The sequence below is a fragment of the Cervus elaphus genome, chromosome 12 (assembly GCF_910594005.1).
Source record: "Cervus elaphus chromosome 12, mCerEla1.1, whole genome shotgun sequence".
Taxonomy (NCBI): Eukaryota; Metazoa; Chordata; class Mammalia; order Artiodactyla; family Cervidae; genus Cervus; species Cervus elaphus.
The window spans coordinates 90,633,068-90,657,613 of NC_057826.1; the positions used below are offsets into that span (position 1 = coordinate 90,633,068).

At 34.4% G+C, this 24,546-nt stretch overlaps 1 protein-coding gene across 2 annotated transcripts in view; it reads left to right on the top strand.

Annotated features, from left to right (window-relative positions):
- AP3B1 (adaptor related protein complex 3 subunit beta 1) overlaps positions 1-24,546 on the top strand; it is a 228,004-nt gene that overhangs the window by 113,014 nt on the left and 90,444 nt on the right. For both annotated transcript variants that reach the window (XM_043919981.1, XM_043919980.1), the window contains exons 15-18: positions 3,757-3,933; positions 15,466-15,652; positions 16,622-16,752; positions 22,018-22,126. In XM_043919981.1, the coding sequence (XP_043775916.1) occupies positions 3,757-3,933; positions 15,466-15,652; positions 16,622-16,752; positions 22,018-22,126 (604 nt within the window). The remainder of the gene's footprint in view (positions 1-3,756; positions 3,934-15,465; positions 15,653-16,621; positions 16,753-22,017; positions 22,127-24,546) is intronic.

Below are 24,546 nucleotides of genomic sequence, written 5' to 3' on the forward strand. Positions count from 1 at the left end.
TACGAAGTATGGTGGAAATTCCAAATTCACAAAAGGAAAAAAAAAGAAAACCTAAATGTAAAGTAAATAATAAATGTTTAAAAATTAAAATGGAAGAGTTAAAATCAAGAAGTAAGATGGAAGAGTAAAAATCAAATATATCCTACTCTAAATATGAATGGACTGCATTCTCTCATTAGAAGACAGACTTTGGAATGAAAAACGAAAGCCAGATAAAGGCCATTTATAGTTAAAACACTGTATAAACATTGCAAATAGGAAAGTAGGGAAAGAGACAATTAAGTGAATATCAACAAGAATGTGAGATTTAAAATTAATTAAGGATAAAATGGGACATTATAAAATTCAAAAAGGCCAATTTACAAAGAAATTTAAAAACATATACCTACCTATATGTGCAAAAAATATGGCAACTAAATAAATATGTGAAGGAAAAATCTACGGTAAATGCAAGGAGAAATAGATAAAATACAGTTTTATTCTTCCAGAATGAAATTTATACTACCTGAGGATTGTTCTAACAGGGTTTCATATTATCTTGAATGGGATAGGTGAGGATTTTATATTATAAAAGGAGAGTTGAAAGATGTTATTTTGTAAAGACTGCTGAGTGATCCTGAAGTAGGGCTTCATGTACTTCTTGCCCAAGTGCCTAACTGAACGCCTGCCGTTTCACAAGTTAACTGCACTTGCCCTGCCACCCCTACTTAATTCACACTTCAGTTTTAATGCATATTGAGTCCAGATGCAGAATATTGGATCAGATTTGCTATTTGTATACAGTTTGTTTAGATGTCTTCTGATTGTGCCTTTGACAAATTTAAATAAAATTGATGTTTTTCAGGTTTTACCGTACACTATTGCATTGTGCAGTGAGCTGGTATTGTAATACAATAGCTTTTAAATTGAACTGCTTACAGAGTGATCTTTGAAATCTTTGTGGATGTCTTTCTATAACTGCTGTGGTTAGCTTGGAAAGATTATTTGTTCTTGCAGGCAGGTTAATGGGTTAAAATGGCAGTGGAAACTGCCTTCTGGTAGAAGGTTTAAAAAGTGCACTTAACCACTTGTTCAGGACATTTAGAATAAAGGATGAAGCAAAGTCACCTACAGCGCAGTTTGTCTTTGAAAATACCGAAAAGTAGAGGTCCATAATGCAAGTATTCTATCATATGTGTGCATGTGCGTTATTAGTTTGGCTTTAGCCATGGAGAACAAAAAGTGGCTAATTTTCTTACTGTTTTTTCAGTTGCTTCAAATCTTTGAAAATAGTGGCCACAGATTCATAGTATCAGTAGTGTACAAATGGTCTTACAATTTAATAGGGAAAGGCAGGGCTGGAACCTGAAGATTTTATGATTCGGATTCCAGCCAAATGCGCAAAATTAGGTTTGTCAGTTTTCTAAGCTTTTTAGTGTCATCACAGAAGGATTGGTTTCAATATACTTACTGATATTACTTCCTATTGTGGAGAAATTTTCTGTGTTTTTAAAATGTTACTTGGAAATTTTATTACCTTAGTTCTAGACTCTCTGAATATTATTCTGGCCCTGCCACACCACTGTCACCATCTTGAGATTTTCAGTATGAACATTTAGAACTTACTGATTTTTAATTTTTTAAAGAGTTCTATTTTAAATGTATGCACTATGTTTAGAGTATTTGAATATTATTTTGATCTTGGTATATTAATAAATAGGAATATAAATAATCTCTTAGACCTCTGGGGGATTGTCCTTTTAACTGAAAAAAAAAAACTATAACCAAAGGATTAAAGTGGAATAATAGATTGTGATATGTCATAGAATTCTAATTTTTATACTAGCAATATATAATAAAATATTTAAGAAAAATAAATCTAGCATAACTGAAATCTGAAGTTGCTCATATATTCTTATTTAGAGGTACATTTCATTATGGTAGGCAACTTGAATTGCTTCATACTGGAAAATTTAATGTACCACTCAATTACTATTCTTTAGCCCAATTTAAAATAATAGATTGGAAGTAAGATCTTAATGCAGTGTAACCTTTGGAACATTGGAAATAGCCTCTTTCTTCCCAAAAATCAGTATACAGTAAGGATATCAATTTTATCACAATACATGAATAGATCTGTAATAGCACTTAGTATTTTACTATTACTTATGCTTAGTACTTAAAATTATTATGTAAATATACTGATTTTCTTCTTTCTTACTAAACTTATTCTAATATTAATTTAAAGATGGTAATGTTAGCACTTTATATAAAAATGTGTACTTGATTTTAAAGATTTCTGATAACCTCATTCTGGTGAATGACTTGACTTAGTGATGTCTAAATAATTTTTTATTACTTCTCACGATGGTAGATATTGTGATAAAATTCTCACTGTGCAAAGGTCGCCACTCTAACTTTCTTAATAGTCATACTGTGTACAGCTGTGAAACTGTAATGAAAGCATTGGGACTTTGAGAAGTTAGAAAAGGACTTCATAAAGAGTCTTACCTCTTCTTGTGATGCTACTTCTTAATGATAGCCAGTGGCTTTTTCATTTATTATAAAAAGCAAATTTTCTATACTAGGTGAAAATGTTTGCAGAAACTAATTTGCATACCCCTTCAAATTCCTTTTGGAATAAGGGAGAATACAAATAAATAGTAATAAAACTAATTTGCATGCTCTAAATAAAATGTTCTTCTTAATGGTGCTGGTGGAAGGTTTCCAATTTTTAGCAAAGCATTTATTTTTAAGAAGCAAATTATATGGAAAGGTACTTTATTAAAAATATATAGTGAAAAATGCCATATTGGACAAGTTTATCTTATTCCTATTTCTTTTATTGATGACCAAATCATAGACCAGCATTCATGATTTTATAAGCAGATCTTGGTAATTTTGCCAGTTCTGTAGATACAGATACATAGAAAACAATAACAGTTTTGATTTGGAATCAGGGCCTTAAATGGGTCCTCTGTTCCTCTGTCTGTATTGTCCATGGCTTCTCAAAATGTGGTTTGCAAGCCACCTGTCTCAAGAATCATCTGTGATGCTTCATGGAGCATGGATTCCAGGGCCCCATCATAGAACTACTGTCTTAAAATTGATACCAAAACCCTACAGTCCTCAGTTCAGTTCAGTTCATTTGCTCAGTTGTGTTCGACTCTTTGCAACCCCATGGACTGTAGCACACCAGGCCTCCCTGACCATCACCACCTCCCGGAGTTAACTCAAACTCTAGTCCTAACCTTGGACGCTTTGTATAGGCATTGAGAGTTGTGAACCATGCCCTGGAGCAAAGGTCAGCTGACTTTTCCTGTAAATTGGTAGGTAAGTCAATACTTTCAGCTTTATGGGGAATGGCAGCCCACTCCACGATTCTTGCCTGGAGAATTTCTTGGACAGAGGAGCCTGGAGATACTGAGCGACTAACACACTTGCTTCAACTACTCTTCTGCAATTACAGCACAGGAGCCGCAGCAGTGATAAATAAACAAATGGGCTAGGCTAGACAGATTTGGCCCAGGGGTTTGCAGATCTCTGATAGAATCAAGATTCTAGACCAGTGGTTTTCCCTTTACGAAACCAGTTTTAATCAGATTTTCTGGTAACTGAAGAAAATCTGTAAATATAAGAGGACTTCCTGGATATACGTTAAATGAATTAATAGATGTAAAACCTTTTATAATATTTAAAGCCTTTTCTGTGTTAATATTAAGGAGAGTGTGATTATTTTATTTGCAATATTTCTATATTATCTGCTTCTACTATTAGGTTCCTGTGGCTAGAGCAAGTATTCTTTGGCTAATTGGAGAAAACTGTGAACGAGTTCCTAAAATTGCCCCTGATGTTTTGAGGAAGACAGCTAAAAGCTTCACCAGCGAAGATGATCTTGTGAAACTGCAGATTTTAAATCTTGGAGCAAAATTGTATTTAACCAACTCCAAACAGGTAAGAGACTAATCCTTAGTTTACCTATGTGGAATCTACTTTCTTCTTTGCTCTGATCAAGCAGCTATGTCCATTTGTAGATTAGTCTGTCCATTCAACAGTTACCAGGTGCCTGTTTCTTTAAGGTTTTACTTCAGATGGTAGCGGTGTAGAGACGGTGTTCTGGTCTAGTTGAGGAGAAAAACATAAAAAAATGAAATAGTACATGGTAAATACTATAATAGTGTATTGTGACACAGTGGAACTCCAGAGGAGAAAGTTATTGCAAGTCTGAAATAGAACGAGGAGAGAGGTCAACAGAGTATCATAAAGGATAAGACTCCTGACTAAGGGCTTTTAAGGAGTGGCTTACTATACAGAATAAGGAGAGAGGAGAGCAGGGGGTCAGAGTCGTGACACACCATGGTGCCCCCAGGAAACCTAAAGCTGAGTTTGGAAAGGTAGGCAAGGGCAGGACTTGATCCTCCACGTGAAGGGAAAGCCATTAAATATTTTTTAATAGGGGTATAATTGACCATGTTTGCAGTTTCAAATATTGACTTTTTAAGTCAGTTGACTTTGTGGAACTAACTGTTGATTAAAGAAATAGCCTGTATGTATAAAATGCATAGAATCACCTCTGTGTATAATATAGGATCTTGCTCATTCTTTTTCCTTTGTCTAAATAGCTGTTTAGACAAAGGAAAAAGAATGAGAAATCTCAGGTAACTCCTCAAATTAATTTTTGTATATTTTCAGGTTGTCTTCATTCCTAATTGTGATGTGAGTTACATTAATATAGTTTTGGCTGATGGGTATATCAAATTTCTGACCAAATAATCACAAATATTTTGAGCATATTTCTATGATTTAGATTTTATATTTACATTTTTAAGTCAGTCTTTGAAAGGAATAAGTTAGTCATTTCCAAGTGTCTTGTAAATTAATTCATGCAATGAGTTATTTTTTAAAAGCTGAGTAAAAGAGGGGAAAACTGTGTTTGCTGTTGAGTTGCTTCTTTATTGATAAAAACACTGTTTTAGCCTGACAGTCATTGTTTTTTACTGTTAGTATGGTATTGTGAATGTTACCATGACATCTAGAATATATGATTTTTATGGCCTTATTGTAACAATGGGCTTCGCTGGTAGCTCAGACAGTAAAGAATCCGCTTGCAATGCAGGAGACCTGGGTTTGATCCCTGGGTTGGGAAGATCCCCTGGAGGAGGGCATGGCAACCCACTCCAGTATTCTTGCCTGGAGAATCCCCATGGACAGAGGATCCTGCCTGGCGACAGTCCATGGGGTCACAAAGAGTCAGACACGATTGAGCAACTAAGCACAGCACATCATAACAATGGTTTGGCTGCTGTAAATAAATCTAGCTTGCATATTATCATCAAAGAAAAGTAATACAAAATTATTATGTTACTCAACACTGAAGTAGTTATGTCTTACAAAACTAAATAAAGGTTCTTTGGAGCAACAAATAACCAATAATAGAGCATAGTACTCTATGTTCAGAAATTATAAAGTGTATTCCATAACTTTTTATTCAGTGACTTTGAAGACAACATAGTTTGCACTCAGCTGGTTTTTTTTTCTTGAACTCATTTTTGGAGCTGAACTTTTGAAGTGTTGTATTGTGTATTTTAGAATGATACTTCTAGATAACCGTAATAGACTTGACCACCAGCTGGTGAAACAGTTACAATTAGGAAAAAAAAAAAAACTCATTGTTTTTAAATGATTAAATATAAAAATAGATGAACAAAGGTATCCTTTAAGGTTGTGTTCTATTATCCAGTTTCTCATTTCTCAAGGAGTTTTAGAGAATTCATAAGTGAGAATTAGCACTAAAGAATAATGTTTAAGTTCCATTAACTTGACAGCATTTTTAAGTTGCATGATTTGTAATCTACTGGATATGAGATGAGACTAAAATTCTTATAAATGTAAAAAAATGTATTTTCTATACATGTTAATTTTAGCCATCTTTAAAACTCAACTAGGGAGACCAGGCCACAATGTTAGAAACCGATTTGCCATGATGTCCCAATATTTGTTTGTAGATCCAACTTCCCTGTGGCCTAGATCTCTCAGTGAGCATTTTCAGAATTTTTATTGCATTATTTAATTATAGGGGCTGTCTAGATTGATTTTTATTAGATACAGGAATTGTATGCCTAAGAATAATTGAATAATAAACTTCGTTAATATCTCAAATGTCTTTATTTAGTGTAAAAGAGATTTTGAAACTTAGTCAACAGTCTGCTTTTAGTAGTATTGAGTAAATTCCTACTGGGCAACTGTAAACTCTGAGAAAATACAAAAAGGAAACAACTCTCTGAAGTCTCTGAAGAGTAATTAAAAGTGGGAAGATTCTGAAGGGAAATTTATACTTCTCTGGGTCTGATCCCGAATTCAGTCTTCAGTTGGCACGAACACATAGAGACTGAAACTCCGGAAGGAAACCCAGAGTCCTTCTGCCTGAGGAAGCAGAGGACAGAGTTTAAGAAAAACACAGGGAATTCCCTGGTGGTCCAGCAGTTAGGATTCCTTGCTTTCACTGCTGAGGGCCCAGGTTCAGACCCTGTCAAGAAGCTAAGATCCTGCAAGCCGCTTGGTGGGGTCAAAAAGAGAACTACCACCAAAGATATTGAAAAGTTAAGGAAGAATTCTAGAAAGGAAAGAGCCAGTGTGAGGAGCCTCAAAATCTGAGTAATTCTGTCCAAGTCTCTGGCTGACACCTGAACCACATATATGCATGGTGGATTTAGAACAGCACAGTTAGTAATAAAGGAACTGAACTGCAGTTTGGACAGCACTGAGGAGACAGTCTGTGCTTTGAACCCAACCTAAGATACAGCAAAGTTTAGGGTTTCTACAGGACAGCATTCATAATGTCCAAGATAAATCCCAATTGACTCAACGTAAGAACTCAAACAGAGAATTACTGTCTAATGGGTATAGAATTTCAATTTGTGAAGACATAAAAATTTCTGGAGATTAATGGTGGTAATGGTTGCGTAACACTGAACTGTGTACTTAAAAATGGTTGCAGTGTAAATTTTATGTTTATTTTAGCATAATAGTGGACAAGAATAAGAAAATATGACCAGTTTTCAAGAAAACAAAAACCAGAAACCAACTTCTAGATGACTCAGATGTGGAAATTTACAGGTATAAATTTGAAGCAACTTTTATAAATGATTGATGACATAAAGGAAAATGTGTTCACAATAGATGAAAAGCAAACTGTTAGCAGAGAAATAAAATCTAATAAAAAATAAATGGAAGTTCTAGAACTGAAAAATACAGTACCTGAAAAATCAATATTTTGTCTAGTATTACATATTCTTTAATATTTTAATTTTTTTGGTATGAAGATATAAAGCTGTTTATATAGTTTTTAAAAATTATGATTAAGACTCTGTAGATGAACTTTTTCTGTAAGTTTCTTTAGTTTTCTGACTTTGGGCTCTTTCAGTGAAAATTTAGAAAGCAGTTGGTGTGTGATGACTACCTTAGAACTATTTAATGTCAATTGCTGGAAGTCAGGTGGTAATCAAAAAAAGTACAGGTTCAAATATTAGACTGTCTGCCTTCAAGTACTCTTTTGCCACTTACTAGCTACATGATTTTGGACTGATTATACAATCTGCATAAGACTTAGTTTCCTAATATGTAAGATGGGAGTTTAATATGGTCAGTTATTTATAATTTGACATATATATTCCTAAAAATCGTTATGCTTTACAGAAATGCACAAACCATAGGGATTATTGCAAAACTAGAACCAGAGATACAACACTCAAAAAATTCATTGATGACACAGGCTTTATGCAGTGACATTTATAACCTTTCTTGAATAAATTTTCTTGGCATTGAAAAAGTCAGGATAAAACATATAAAGGTAAAACACTCAAGTTGACCAAAAAAAATGTGTATACTGTAAAATTTTTTAAAATCTGGTTTTCTGTATACTATCAACGAACTATGAGGAAGAGAAATTAAGGAAACAGTCCCATTTACCATCACATTAAAAAAAATGAAATACCTAGGAATAAACCTACCTAAGGAGATGAAAGACCTGTACTTGGAAACTATTAGACACTGGTGAAAGAGATGGAAGATGTCACAAACAAAAGGAAAGATATACCATGTTCTTTGATTGGAAGAATTACTTTTGTTAAAATGACCATACTACCCAAGGCAATCTACTGTTACAGTGCAATCCTTAGCAAAATACCAATGGTGTTTTTCACAGAACTAGAATTAGTAACTTCAGAATTTGTATGGAAACAAATTCCAAATAGCCGAAGCAATCTTGAGAAAGAACAGAGCTGAGGGAATCATACTTCTTGACTTCAGATTGTACGTGAAAGTGAAAGTCGCTCAGTCGTGTCCGTCTCTTTAGTAGTCCCCAGGGACTACACAGTCCATAGAATTCTCCAGGCCAGAATACTGGAGTGGGTATTTTCCTTCTCCAGGGAATCTTCAGATTGTACTAGAAAGCTATCATAATCAAGACAGTATGATTCTGTCACAAGAACAGACATATAGGTCAGTGGAATAGAATAAAGAGCTCAGAGAAAAACCCACACACTTATAGTCAATTCATCTATGACAAAAGAGGTAAGAATATTCAATGAAGAAAAGATAGACTCTTTAGTAAGTGGTGCTGGGAAAGCTAGACAGCTATATGTAAAAGAATGAAATTAGGATGTTCTCTATCACTGTATACAAAAATAGACTCAAAATGGGTTAAATACCTAAATGTAAGACTGGATACTATAAAACTCCTAGAGAAAAACATAGGACACTCTTTGACATAAATCACAATATTTATTTGGATCCATCTCCTAAAGCAAAGGAAACAAAAGCAAAAATAAAACAAATTGGACCTAATTAAACTTAAACGCTTTTGCACAGCAAAGGAAACCATCAACAAAATGAAAAGACAGTCCACTGAAAAGAAGATATTTGCAAATGATGTGATCAGTAAGGGGTTAATATCCAACATATATAAATAGCTCATACAATTTGATATCAAAAAAGCAAACAACTTGATTAGAAAATGAGCAGAAGAACTGAATAAACATTTTTCCATTGAGGAAATTCAGGTGACCAACAGACACATGAAAAGATACCCAGAATTGCTAGTTATTAGGGAAATCCAGATGAAAACCACAGTGAGATAGCACCTCACACCTGTTAGAATGGCTATAATCAAAGAGAACACCAATAACAAATATTGGCAAGGATCTGGAGAAAAGGAAATCCTTATACACTGTTGGTGGGAAGATAAATTCATGTAGCCATGGTGAAAAAGAGTATGGAGATTTCTCAGAAAAACTAAAAGTAGAACTATCATGTGACCCAGCAGTTCAAATCCTGGGTAGATAGCCAACAAAAAAACAAAAACAGAAGCACTAATCAAAAGATACACACACACACAAAAATAGAAGATACGTGTACCCCAGTGTTCATAACAGCATTACTTAACAATTGCCAAGTTATGGAAGGAACCTAAGTATCTGTCAACCAATGAATGAATAAAGAAGATGTGATAAACATATATATGGGGGGAGGGAAGGAGGGCTAGATATAAATATATCAGTATAATGAAACACATATATGATGTATAGTATATATACATATACTATATAGTGTATACATATACATATAGTGTATACATATACTATATAGTGTATACATATACATATAGTGTATACATATACTATATAGTGTATATTATGTGTGTGTATATATGTGTGTATGTATATACATACATGTATATATGTATATATATACACACGTGATATGTGTCTATAATGGAATACTTGCTCATTCAGTTGCTTGAGTCATGTCTGACTCTTTGCGACCCTACGGACTATAGCCCACCAGGCTGCTCTGTCCATGGATAATGGAATACTTACTACTCAGCCATAAGAGAGAATAAAATTTTTGCTATTTACAACATGCATGGACTTGGATAGCATTATGCTAAGTGAAGTAAGAGAATGACAAATACTGTGTGATATCACTTGAATCTATGTAGAATCTAAAAAGTACAACAAACTAGGGAATAAAACAAAAAAGAAGTAAATTCACAGATACAGAGTACAACTGCTGGTTACCAGTGAGGAGAGGGAAGGGGGAGGGGTGACATAGCGGTGGAGGGAAAGGTCATAGGATCTTCTGAAATCCTCTCTGTGAAACTTTTGAAAATTGTAAAGCAGTATAAAATTTAACGAGTCATTTAATAAAATTTTTAATTAAAAAAATTTAAAGCCCTGTTTAGTCGTAGCTAGAACACTAGAGCTGCTTACATTTGCCGCTGATATACGTTAAGAATTCTGTGTAGTTCTCCTAAATTTACCAAACACATTTGCCAGTATCCTTCAGTTTAAAAGTTACAACCATGTGAAACCAATTTTAAATGCTGAGTTCTGTATGTTTTTTAACATTCCATAAACTAATATATATGTAAGCTCATGTTAGGACTATAAGATAACTTTTATTATTTTGTGTTGACCTATATAATATTTGAAGAAGGCTATTGTTGAGCAAATAGTTTTTACCGGTTTATTACTTGTCAAGAGTATTTAGGTAAAAATGTGATGCCCATGTTTTGAGCAGTTTTTTTATTTAGAATACTGGATTTCTTCATATTTACAAAGCATTCCCCCCAAATTTTTTTCTCAGAAATGACTCCTTAAATATAAACAGGAAAAGAATATGACATAAAAATTGGATATAAAGCTGTATATATGCTATTGAATATTTCTGTTATTTATGGTGCATTATAATATTCTCTTGTATTTTTTTGATAAAACCCATTTAAATGTACTGCTGAATGTCCAGTCTGGTTTTGATTGAGCCTTCAGTCATATTGAAATGCTGTGATTGTTTATGTGATCGTGTCTGTTTTCTTTGTTTCTGTTGCCCAGGACAGATTTGATTTTTATCTGTTGTCTCAGTGTCCCATCCAGTTCAGGCCTTTTCCCAGGGTTTTCATTTTTGATGAAGTTGTTGTTGTTATTGTTCAGTTGTTAAGTTGTGTCCAACTCTTTGCAACCCTATGGATTGCAGCACACCAGGCTTCCCTGTCCTTCACTGTCTCCCAGAGTTTGCTCGACTTATGTCCTTTGAATCAGTGATGCAATCTAACCATTTCATCCTCTGCCACTCCCTTCTTCTTTGGCCCTCAATCTTTCCCAGCATCAGTGAGTAGGCTCTTCGTATCAGGTGGCCGAATCACTGGAGCTTCAGCCTCAGTCCTTCCAGTGAATGAATATTCAGGGGTGATTTCCTTTAGGATTGACTGGTTTGATCTCCTTTCTGTCCAAGGAGAGTTGCGTCAAAATAAGTCAGAGTAAGTTTGTAAATTTTCATGTTGGACTTCTAACCTTTGCCATGGTTTTGTCTGGTGGCCTGTGAGACACAGGTGTAGTGAACAGAGATTTCATTTTAAAATGAGAAACATTTAAATGGAAAGACTTTGTCTTTCTTTTCCCAACCTTTTTGAGATACAACCTGACTAACCTTTCCTGTTTAGAGCAGCATGTGGGATGTGTACTGAGAAAACGTGCCCTCGTAAGGCAGGTCCCTCGTTTTCCCCGTGGTGGTGACGTGAGTGTGTAAGTGTTTCATCTGATGGTAACTTGATGGTAACCAGCATGTGTGTCACAGCTTGTGCAAAGCGTGAAGCTCCCAACTGTCAGCGGCTGGAGTAAGAGGAAAGCATGGGAACCTAGGGGTTGGTTGTGGACGAAATATGTGCAGAAGATAGAGACAGAACAATCTTGCTGTAAACTATTAGAGTGGTCAGGGCGCTCTTGCTACAGTAGTTTTGTCATTTACTGTGTACTGTAAATCCAAAACCTATGTATTATTTGGCTGTTCTTTTTTTATTTTGTTATAAATCCATCAGCAATAAATTCTGAAAACTTGAAGTGTATATTTAATGAAGAATGAAGTAGAGAATTTCTGTATCATTATTTAACCTCTACAAAATGTTCGTCAGCATGTACCATCTACCATGAAAATCATAGTGATACCACTGACCACACAATGAACTGAAGATAAGATAAATCTGCTAAAACAGGATCAGCGCCTAGTTTCAAAACTGGAAGATAGAGCCTCAGGGTGATGATTTAATGTATATAGGTGCCAAATATGTTTACATCCCTTTCTGTGAGACATGATCTCATATAGAGCAAGTAACTTTAAAAATTTGGTTTTTTTTATTTTTTATTACAAGTTTTCTTTTGCACATATGAGGAATGAAGCAGTGACGGTTAGTGTACTGGCTCCATTAGCAGAAAAAGGACCCAAGTGATGCTGCTGGTTTTCAAATAAAAAAACAATTAAATCCAATAATAGACCATTTTTACTCAAAGCTTTTGTACATTTCTTCTGTCAGTGTAAATGAAATCTGAGTAAAGCTTTTGAAAGTTTATTCTGTCAAATTCACTGTAAATGCTATTATTGTAAATTTAAAAGCCCCAACGTGGCTTTCACTGAACGAATGTTGTCATGGTAAAAGCAACGTTCTTATTAAATTAAGAAAACTATGGAACAGAAATATTTTGGGAATTGGTTGTGGTGCATGCAAACTCACTCTGCTTATTTTACCAATTGAAATAAAACTATAATGGTCAACTATACTGATACTTGATATGTGTGGTTTAACTGAACTACAAAATTCTTGTGATGAAGCTAATATTGAAAAGGCATACTTCAGCATGACGGCACACACTCTCATACTCAGTTCTCTTTGCTGCATGTGACCAGCAAGATTTTACAGATGTGATTTTGTGAAAAACTACTTTGTAAATTATTAGCCTGTGTTATATACTGGCTTTTTTGCCTGGATTGGGTGGGTGGGTGGGTGGGGAGTAGATTAAGTGACATTTTTGTGTGTTGGTTAGATTTTTATTCAAAATCATTTGGAAACCTTTAAAGTTTTTACCAGGTAGAGTTCCAACAACCTTCAGCTTTTGAAAAGTTTAGCAAATAACAGTTCTTGGAAACAAATCTTGCAAACAGAATGACATTGAAATATATCCCTATAAAAACAAAGGCAGAGTTGAGCACATTAAATGGTAAGAGCTAATAATTTATTGTAGAAGTTCTTTCATTTGCAGTATTTCAGCTATGATGAAGATTTTTTTGATGGAGCTACTATTTTAGTTGGTTAAGTTTATATTTTGTATTAGAATGAAATGAAATTGAGAAGGCAGTTGATTTTGCAGTATCTAAATTTGATGAAATATTAAGCTAGAGAGAATTATTCAAAAGTTCTATCTCATAAAGATAGTTTCGTTGGAGGGAAAAAATTTAATTATCTAGGCTTGAAATACTTACAAATTTTAACATGAAAGCATTGAGAATATCCTTTATTCAACAGAATTTTTTCTATGCTTATTGGATCATTCAGACTGTAAAGAGGGCATTTTCTCCATTAAAAATGTTTAAGTTCTATAGCTAAGGATAAGTTGCAAATGTCAATACTTTCATAATTCATGATCATAAAATTCCATTTTGAAGATAATGGTAAGCAATCTTATTTTTTTAATTAAAAATAATAACATATAAAATTACATTCTTTAGATAAATACCAATGACTTGGTTTTAGAGATAGAGCTAAGAAATTGATTAAGGTACGTGAATAAAGAGGTGTGAGTAAATAAATATTCTGTTTATGTTTTTAATGCATCATGGGACCTGGATATGTTTTTATCTTTTAGAATTTTATTTTTGAAAATACACTTGGAATAATTATTTCATAACCCACCAATATAATAAAGTTTTATAGTCAATAAGTGCATATTATAGAAATTACATAATATTAATAACTTAAAATTTTCTATCTCACTTTAAATGGAATCTGTTAATATTTGAAATAATTAACTTCCTAAAAATTAATTTCAGAGACTAGAAATAAAAGTGAGATGAATCACTCCACCAGCTTAAAAAATTACTGCAATGAATTGACTTTTTTATCTGATTTATTTTAGTTGCATATTAAATCCCAACATTCAAATATACTTTAGAGAGTTAACTTAGTTATGGATTCTCACTATAGTTGAAGAAACTTAACAGTAAGATATATTTTCCAGGTTATCCCAGCAAGTTGATTACACAGTCCAGTGTACCTTGGATTGACCTGGGTTATTCACTTAGTGACTGTTTTGCTGATTGTCCTTAAAAAATCAGTCATAGAAATTTTCTTATCTGTCATTGAACCAACCTAGTCTAGTAATTAGTGAATAGCAGTTGTTGTTAACCAAATTTAGAATAGCTCTATTAACATTTTTCATTTGTGTTTTTTGTAGTTCTACTTTAGTAAAACTAGGTTAATGGTTTTTAAATAGATTGTTACTGAAAGAAGGTTGCTTTCTATCCAAATCAATTATCTTAATGAATTAATATTGTAAAAGAGTTTGCCACACCATTCCTGTATCTTGACTTATTGTTATACAACTATCTTTAGTTCTACCTGACTTGATGGATTTTATTGTTTTTTTTTTTTTTTTTTTTTTGATTTTATTGTTTTTAATCCATTTCTAATGTCTATAAAATGTTCTAATGTAGATGTTTATTTTTTCCATGTATTATGAATCCTGTTTATAGTTAGAATTGTATATGTGTAACCTTCTAAATTAAAATTATGCTTTTTCAATAAAGTAATGAGTTGAAAATACAAACCTATTTTGTTAACATTTCAATTTTGGTTTAATTATTATTAAAATTATCTCAATATATGTTAATGTAGTACAGTCAAAAATTGACTTAGGAAATCTTATTAGAGTGTAAAAGCTACTATAATAAGTTGTTCCCTAACATAAATAAATAAATGACCAATATTACTAGAGGCCATAAGCAATATGGGGAAAAAATGGAAGGAGTCTTTTATCCTAGTTTTTAGAGGGCATCAGCAGCTTGCTTTTATGAAAAAGTAACAGCTAAATGCACTGCAAATAATTTGCAGTAATCCAGTTCAGTGATTCATGTGTCTGCTTTAATGGGTCATAATTCAGGGTAAAGTAACTGAGTGCAGTCAGAGTGCAGACACTGCTTATGCCAGGGACAGTATCTCTTCATAAAACACACCTCAGGAGAAGCAGTTTGCCAGCCCCCTAATACTCTCTGATGTTTTGATGTCCTGCATATTTTTCCGATTAAGTTTTGAGTGCCATGTTTTTAGTTGTATTTCCACATTCATTATTCTCACGTAGACCCTTCAGCGGGTTTGCCATATATGATTATTTTTTTAATGATGCCTTTCTTTCCACTTCAGCAGTTTAATAATCTAGCACATGGCTGCTTCTCAGTACTCAGCATTCACCTCCCCAATACTGAAGAGGACATGTGCTTTGGCTTCAGAATTCCATTTGCAGCGTTAGAAATGCATATTCCCTATGGAACAACATTTGTTTGACATAACCATTCATTTTTATTACCTCTTTAAATATGTTTATCCAGAGTTATCAATAATCATAAATAACTGTATTCTCATCTTGTTCTGTTTTTTTCCAACAGACAAAATTGCTTACCCAGTACATATTAAATCTCGGCAAGTATGATCAAAACTACGACATCAGAGATCGTACAAGATTTATTAGGCAGCTTATTGTTCCGAATGAGAAGAGTGGAGCTTTAAGTAAATATGCCAAAAAAATATTCCTGGCGCAGAAACCCGCACCAGTGCTTGAATCTCCTTTTAAAGGTATTATTATCAGAATATACCTGCAGGATATTTTATGTTTTCTTAGAAATTATGATATTATGTCCCATTTTTAACATGTTTAAAATTTAACTCTTAGAAAATATGTGATTAGTGTATAAATATATAAATACGAAAACTGTGCTTTCTACTCATTCATCTCTTCTCCGATACAAGCTTTATATTAGTTAGTTCAAGTTTATGTTTTTATAGGCCTTATTTACCTAAATAATTTAAATCTTCTGACTTTTATTCTTAACCAAATGATTTGACTGAACAATAGATAAAAGCTGTGTTGTATTTGCAGACCTTGACTTCATTTATGGTTTAAATAGATACCTTTGTTTAATAAGGAATATATAATTCACCTTAATAGTGAGTTATTAAATATTCTGTGTACACTAACATAAGCTTTTCCGGAAAGAATTATTTCATAGTAGTATCCCTTTATGTATGTTTGCTTTTCAGAGATGGAAATTGACTTATTTTCCCCAGCTTTTTAAAAGGAGTAATTTATCGGTTTCACAAGTAGCCCTTACAGTGGGAATCAAATGATATACTTTGGTTTTCATATTGTTTCTTATTTAATTGTTATAAAGGGATAAAAAGCAGTTCAGTTTTGTAGTAAAACTATTAAAATTCTGAATGTGTTGGTGGCAAGACATGTATATGGATTGTTTAACTGTGCTGTCATTCTTAATATTCACAGTAAAGTAATTTTTAGAGAAGCTACATATCAGAGCAACACCTCTAAACACACTGACTGATTAGCTTTTTTATTGACCATTATCGGGGAGATTATTGTAATCTATGGACTGAAATCAGTTTTTTTGACCTGTGAAGAGTTTCCTAGTTTATATTTATTCCTTGACATTTGAGGTAATATGCCAATTACCTTGAGCTCTGATTAGGATTGTTCTCTGTTCTGTGCAGCTCAGATTGTTTATTTTATATTTTCCTTTATTTTAATAGATAGGGATCATTTCCAGCTTGGCACTTTATCTCACACTCTCAACACCAAAGCAACTGGGTACCTGGAATTATCTAATTGGCCAGAGGTGGCGCCTGACCCATCAGTTCGAAATGTAGAAGTAATAGAGTTGGTAAGTTGACCTTTCTGAAATTAATTTTGTCAAGCAGTAGGAGATTCTAGGATAGCTACTGTTTTGTATAAAAGCTTTTTTGGGGGGTTGAAAACTGAAAATTGTTCTGGTATTTCTAAATGTAGTGTGTTAGATATATCTTTCTTCTATGGGAACTAAATATTGTAGTATTCCTATGTCATTGTACATGTACTGTTCCTTTTCTTCAAGGAAATAGAGAATTGAATTCTCTGCATCAGTGCCACCCACATTTGTGATACTGCATTTGTAGCTGTGCAGATTCAATTTCTAAGGTATTTAGTTTCATTGAGTTGAGCTTTTCCCACTTAGTTTAGAGACTCATAAGCTTCCTGTCAATATTTTCCAAATCATTTTTGCTATCTCTTCCAGAAAAACCATACAAAGTGTTCTTTTGGCTTTTCTGAGGAACCTTTTTCACATGAAGCCAAATATAAATAGGAAGCATTATGTACTAAGAATATCCTTGAACAAGGTCACAATTAATGAATAGCATATTGCTTCACATTAAAAAAAAAGTCTCTGTATAAATACTCTTTTCCTAGGTCTTTATAACATGCTGGCCACTAAAATAAGAGAATTTATGTTCTTTCCTAATATTATCTCTTTCTTTCTTATATAAACAAGAAAAATAAGGAGAGGGGTCTTCTGATTGTTTAGAGATTGATTATGTGAAATATATCTGATATTTTTTTAAATAGAATTAATAAAAAGAACAATTATGTATTACATCCTGGGTGCCTTTCCAGTACAGCACATATATTGAACTAGGATTCAGATAACTGTTCTTTATCTATAATTTTTATGAGAAAGTCAGTTAATCTTCTTGCCTACTGACTTTTCCCTATACAGTGGGGAAAAAGCTGTCTTACTTTAAATAGAAGAATTTCATACCCACACTTTGCAGGTTGTAGAGTCTTAGTTCCCTGACCAGAGATTAAATGTGGGGCACAAGAGTGAAAGTGCCCACGTCCTAACCACTAGACTGCCAGGAAATTTCTGGGGCATAGCCATTTAATTTGACTCCTTTGAAAAGTATGTTTCTCTTAACTACTCAAACTTATCTGGCTTTGGAGTGTGACCAGAGCAATAATAACCAGTAACTAACCCTGGTAGTGTTCTTTGATAATATTTTATAATCATTATTTGTTTAAACCTTATAATGATTATAAGTGATGGTTATTGTTATTCCCATTTTGCAGCTGATGAAACCAAGGTTCAGAGAAGCTAAGTAAATTGCCCAAGTTCCCATAGCTAGTTAGTGATGGAACTGGAATACCACTTCATATCTGAGTCCACTGTTCATGAGATTACTGCATTTTATTATGTAACATAATGAGAGGAAGCTTGAGCTTGTTGCAAATCTGGACTGTCCTTAGTATTTATTAGCAACACTGTTTTCAGGTTGTGACAAATTATCTCTATTTAGAGATAATTTTTTAAAATATAAAACTGACAAGTTCCATATATCTCCTTGCAACTAAGTTTGGTGATTTCTCCTGGAATATACATACTACTCTCAAGTATTCTTCAAAAAGATTGGCTTATTTATGAAACATTTAGTCAGATACTAGAATACAAAGAGAATGTTCTTTGTTGTAAGTAATATTCTCTCCTAATTTCTTTTTATGGTTTGTTGTTTTCATGGTTCTGTCCCTTTTCACTATTAGGTACATCATGTTTTGGCCCAAGTAGAATCATCCTTTTATCCTACCCCTGCTTTTACCCTTATCCCTCCTCCTTGCTGCCCCAATCCACAAAAAAAAAAAAAAAAGAAAGAAAATTAAATAAAAATATCATCTCAGAAATTGATAGCAATGCCATGCAATTTAATTTGGTCTCAGCAGTGTTCTTATATTGACTGATAGATTGGTTGTTGGCTGCCTTCTTCCATTTTCTTGTGCTCTTCTAAGCATTAACTACCTATAGGGACAGTACTTGAATAACCTATTTTCTTATATTCATTTCACCTGTCCAGTTGAACAGAGACAAATTGACTTCTTTTTCATTTTGCTGACTACATTGTGGAAATTAATAATTGGTAACTTATTATGGAGAATAATTATAACTGATGGAACTTGGTTGTAAAAAACTCACTCTCCATTGATGCCATGCAGAAAACAGTTTCAGTCTGTTTGTCTCTGGACACATTGACTTGAAATTATGCTATAAAGACTTAATTAAATATAAAAATAGCATATATAGTTTTATTACCAAATTTGGCTGCAGTAGTATAGAAAGTAGTGTTCACATAATCTTTCTTGCCTTTCATTCTACCCCATCCCTCTCTAAAGTCACATCAATGTATTTATACACATAATACATGTGTTACCCTAGTCTTACTGTAAAGTCATCTTACAGGGTCATATCTTATTACTATGAAATTTAACTTAGCAAGAATAACAGCCTAAGTTTAGACAATTAATATTTTAGTCAAAACAATATGGAACCTAGTCACACTGACACTAGAAGTCACTTTGCATTACACATTTCCATCCATTCCAGGATATTAGGTACTATATATATTATGACACTAGTAAATTTTTAAGATTCTTTGCAATTTTTGTTTTTACTTGGTTCTAGAAAATCCTTTTCTCCCAGTTTTACATATCAAGGCTATTTTGCTTTATAAACACATCTACTATCAATATTTTATCTTATATTGAAACTTTCAAATTAGTGCTATGTTATTTTTTTTTCCTCTTCTCTTTACCCTTTTATTTCCTTTGCTAAGAATGATACAATTATCATAGTCATAACAGACCGTAACAAAAATTAAAATACTTATTAGTCTTTACCCTTTAAAACCTTAAACTCCATGAATAGAGAATCTGTGGCCCTGTCAAAATATTATGCCCCTCTGAGCATAGGAGCCTGATTTTCCTTATATGATGACTTAGTCTTATCCTGAAAGCCATAGTCTAATTAAATACTTGTTTTTTTCATAAATTGACCTGACGCACATTTTACTAGCCTGCAGAAAAATGTATTTGGATTTAAGAAAAATATGAACTTTACTGTTTATTAAATATAGGAAAACTTTGTTTATAGAGTACTGTCTTTATTCATATCTGGAGGACAGAGCATTTTAAACGTTCATAAAAAGCAGTACTGTTGATCTTATGTTAGTATCTTACTCATACATATTTGAGTAATTTTTGCTCATTTTTCTATTATTGTCCAGATAGTAATTTTCCAGATTACTGAAGCTTACCTTTGTAAGCAACACATCTTAAGCCCATAAGCCCTCTACATCAGTGGTTTTTAAACCTAGCTTTATACTATATTTATATGGAGATCTTAAAACAAATATGTCAGACCTGTACCAGACCAATCAGAATTTGGGAAGTGGGTCCCAAGCATTAGCATTTTTAGTATTAGTATTTTTATTATTGATATTAGTATTTTAAAAAGAAGTATTCTCAGGTGATTCTGACAGGCATCCAGTGCTGAGAACCATTCTTGAATAAGAACCTTGGTCTTACTGTCAATTTCTTTACAACAAATGTTACGGTAGCAGACTGGCACATAGGGAAAACTCTGAAGTGTGATAGATAAATGCATCTCAACTGTTCTTGACCTTTTATAAAATACACATTTCCTTGCCCTTTAAAGGAGAGTGCATGAAACATGATTTAAGTTTTTCTTAATGAATCAAAGTCACACCTATGAAAATAATTTATTTTACTTCAATACACTGTATTAAAGGTTTTAAGAGTCTGTCACCCAACTAATAGTTATTGTGCCAGACACATTTAAGATATATCAGTGTAGAAAATATTCAAACATCCTGCTCTCCAGATGTTAATGTTCTTGCAGGGATAGACTGACAATTACAATAAATATATAAATTGTATACTGTAGTATATTAGAAAGTAATAAGTGCTATGACAAAAAAAAAAATTTGTGCAAAGGAAGATCAGCCTCCATGGGAGGTTGAAATTTTCGGTAGAGTGGTCCTCCCTGAGGTGGCACTTGTGCAGAGTCTTGAAAGAAGGAAATGAGCCATGCGGCCGTCTGGGGTGAGGTGCTGGAAGTAGGATCAGCTTTGGAGAATGGCCTCAAGGAGGAGCACGTCTAGGGTGTTTGAAGACACTGTGATGAGTGGCTGGAGGGAAGTGGGCAAGAGGGAGAGCAGCGGCAGGAGTCAGGCAGGGCTGACAGATTTTTATCGTTAAGGGCTTCATTTGTTCTAAGTGAATGGGAAGCCTTTGCAGACCTTTTCAAAGAAAGAGGAGCTTGATTGGGATTAATAAAATAATTCCAGCTGCTGTTTTGACCCAGCTTGGAGTGGGCGTGAGAGATGGAACTAGACACCGGATAGCCAGTTGGAGACGATTGTGGTGATCAGAGAGAGAGAGGTGGCTCTGAGCGAGGTGGTAAAGGACCAAGGGGCCTACAGACTTTCTTGATGGACTAGGTATCTAGGATATAACAAACACACAAGCCAAGAGTTACCCCAGGGTTCAGGCTGTTGAGATGGTACAGGCTGTTTGTTGCCTACACCAAATTTTTCATTATTATTATTATTTTTAAACCTCAGTATCAGGGTAACTCAGCTGATAAAGAATCCACCTGCAATGCTGGAGACCCTGGTTCGATTCCTGGGTTGGGAAGATCCCCTGGAGAAGGGATCGGCTACCCACTCCTGTATTCTTGGGCTTCCCTGGTGGCTCAGATGATAAAGAAGCCGCCTGCAATGCGTGAGACCTGGGTTCAATCCCTGGATTGGGAAGATCCCTTGGAGGAGGGCATGGCAACTCACTCCAGGATTCTTGCCTGGAGAATCTGCATGGACAGAGGAGCCTGGCAGGCGACGGTCCATGGGGTCACAAAGAGTCAGACACGACTGAGCAGCTTAGCACAGCACACAGAACATCAAGCTGTGAAGTTGAATCTCTTACCGCTCTTACTGCGTCTGCCTCTTATTGCCCTTCTCTCTTCTAGACTGTCTCACTTTAGCTTGAATCTTCTGTAGACCAATGAATACAGGAGTATTTAAAATCACATGTTATATATAAGGTTGTGGATCTAAAATAATAGGCTCTGAGTGAGAGTTTATGTTTCTCTACTTAGGGGTAGTGGGAATCAGTCTTAACGCCAAGACTTCTCAGTGTTGCCTTTTCTACGGAGGCTTTAAACTTCCTTCTGGTTTCGCAGAGTATTCCAAATGATTAAGTCTGCCTGAAGACTAGATCCCTTAATGAGAATTCGTTGATATTTACATTTTTACTTTTTTAAAATCAGGCAAAAGAATGGACCCCAGCAGGAAAAACAAAGAAAGAGAATCCTGATAAGAAATTTTATTCCGAATCTGAGGAGGAAGAGGACTCTTCTGAGAGCAGCAGTGACAGTGGTGGGCTTTTAATTCATTGGAAAACCTTGTTCACTGTGGCTTAAATGCTGTGCTTCCTATAGAACAATAAGGCCTAGAACATAATATTGAACCAGCAGGTTTAAGTGAAGTTTATACGATTGAAATGATTCCTTTCATTTACATATCAAAGTAATTTTGATATGTAAGTTTTGAAAGTAATTTCTAACTGCTTTTTATTTGACATTGCCTCTTGGACCCATAACTGAAAAATGATAGAATTGAAAAAAGAACTCATGCTTTTCTGAATTCTAACCCACACTGCCTGGGATGTTCATTAGTGTGTTGAAAAACATAAATTTACATTTGGTAAGCCTTTGTTTTCAGTATTTGACAAATTAATCTGTGATGCATTATTTTCTGAAGTAATAAGCTGAAAAGTGGGGAAAATTACTTCAATCCAAACAGTTAATGCTAAAAATACGGAATTTCAGGAATGATATAGACCATTGAGAAAGATATGTTGTGTAGTTAAGAGTGTCTCATATAGACATTTGTCTCCATCCCATTTATTCACAAGCTCGTGTTCTATTTAGAGTCTAACCTTCTTCAGTATGTATTTGAAATATTCCATTAACATTATGGCTTTTTACGGCATTATCTGAACACATATAGTAGGGATGGCAAGAGTTCTTTTTTAGCTACCAGAAGAAAGAGAAAACTTTTCTCATTAGAAGATACCAGTTTTTTTCCAGTGAACATGTCTTCTTGAAGATAAATTTCCTCAAGGATTTTCCTAACTTGAAAATTTAAGTAAATGATGCCTAGAGTGAACTGGATCCAGGTTCATGTTGAACTCCCATAATAACATGAAAAGTAACTTACATGCTATAAGTTTTTTTGTTTGTTTGGTTATAACTTAAGCCAGTTATCTAAGTTAACATGTATGTGTGCTTAACTTTGACATCACAACGAATTCAAAACACCCTTAATCAACAGTCTTGTTTTCTAAAGCTTGGGTAAAATGAATTTTGTTCTTTGTAAAAAGTCACAATCCCTTGATGGCTCAGGGGATGAGAATCCACCTGCCAATGCAGGGGACACAGGTTCGATCCCTGGTCTGGGAAGACCCCATGTGCCTCGGAGCCAGTATAAGGTCACGTGCCACAACTGCTGAGCCTCCATGTTGCAGCTACTGAAGCCGGTGTACCACAGCAAGGAGCCCTTGTCCCGCGATGAAGGGGAGCCCCTACTCACCGCAACTCGAGAAAACCCGTGCAAGGCGACAGAGATCTAGCGCAGCCAAAAATAAACAAAATGATAAATTTTTTCTTTTCTTATGAAATTATAAAAAAGAACATTTTAAAAGCTCAAGGCAATGAGTGCCTTACCATGTGGTAGCACTGTTGTGTTGTAATCACCTTTACATGTTTCAAATCATTTAATCTTCACAACAGCTCTGTGATGGAGCTTTGCTGGAAAAAAAAGCCAAGACCTAGAGAGGTCTTACACCTTGGTATGTGGCAGGGCCAGAATTTGAACGTGGACGTTCCATTTTGAAAACTCATACTTATCACTCTAAGCTATTCCAAAAGAATATAGGCATTCCTAGCTTTTTGCTGTGTGATACATAGATTAATCTTCATAGAGTAGATACTGGTATTTACCTATTAGAATACTATTTTAACTGGAGGTTATGTTCTTCCCTGGGGACACTTCATCAGATAGATCATAGGCCAAGATGGTTGGAAGGCATCACTGACTCAATGGACATGAGTTTTTGCAGGCTCTGGGAGGTGGTGAAGGACAGGGAAGCCTGGCATGCTGCAGTCCATGGGGTCACAAAAGAGCTGGATACAAACCAGTGACTGAACAACAGCAACATGTTCCTCCATGAGAACATGTCATCAGATAGATCATAGGCTAGGAATCTTATCCAGGATACAACTCTGCACGTGTCATCATTTCAACTACCAAAAAATTATGCTTCCTGTTTAAAATACACATAAATATGCTGTATATATCACTTCTGCAGTGAGCCCTAGTATGCCGTAATTTATACATAAAAGTTTTAACTGTGTAGTTCCTCAGGGTAAGTTTATCATTTCTTTGACTTATGGAAGACTCTTGCACTAGCTAAAATAAGTACTTTTTGATTAGTGATTTTGCTTTGTTGCCTTTGAATTTAGGAATTTTTGAAGGTGATTTGAACAACTCTTTTCCCTCTCAGAATTTGTTCCTAAGAAGATTCAATAATCCCTTCTGTTTCTCTAAATAAAATTTCCCATTATAAGTAGAAGAAATAAAATTATTTCTTTATTCTTATATCATCCTTATTGTTGTTCAGTCGCTCAGTCGTGTCTGACTCTGCAACCCCATGGACGGTAGCACGCCAGGCTTCCCTGTCCTTCACCATCTCCCGGAGCTTGCTCAAACTCATGTCTATTGAGTCAGTGATGCAG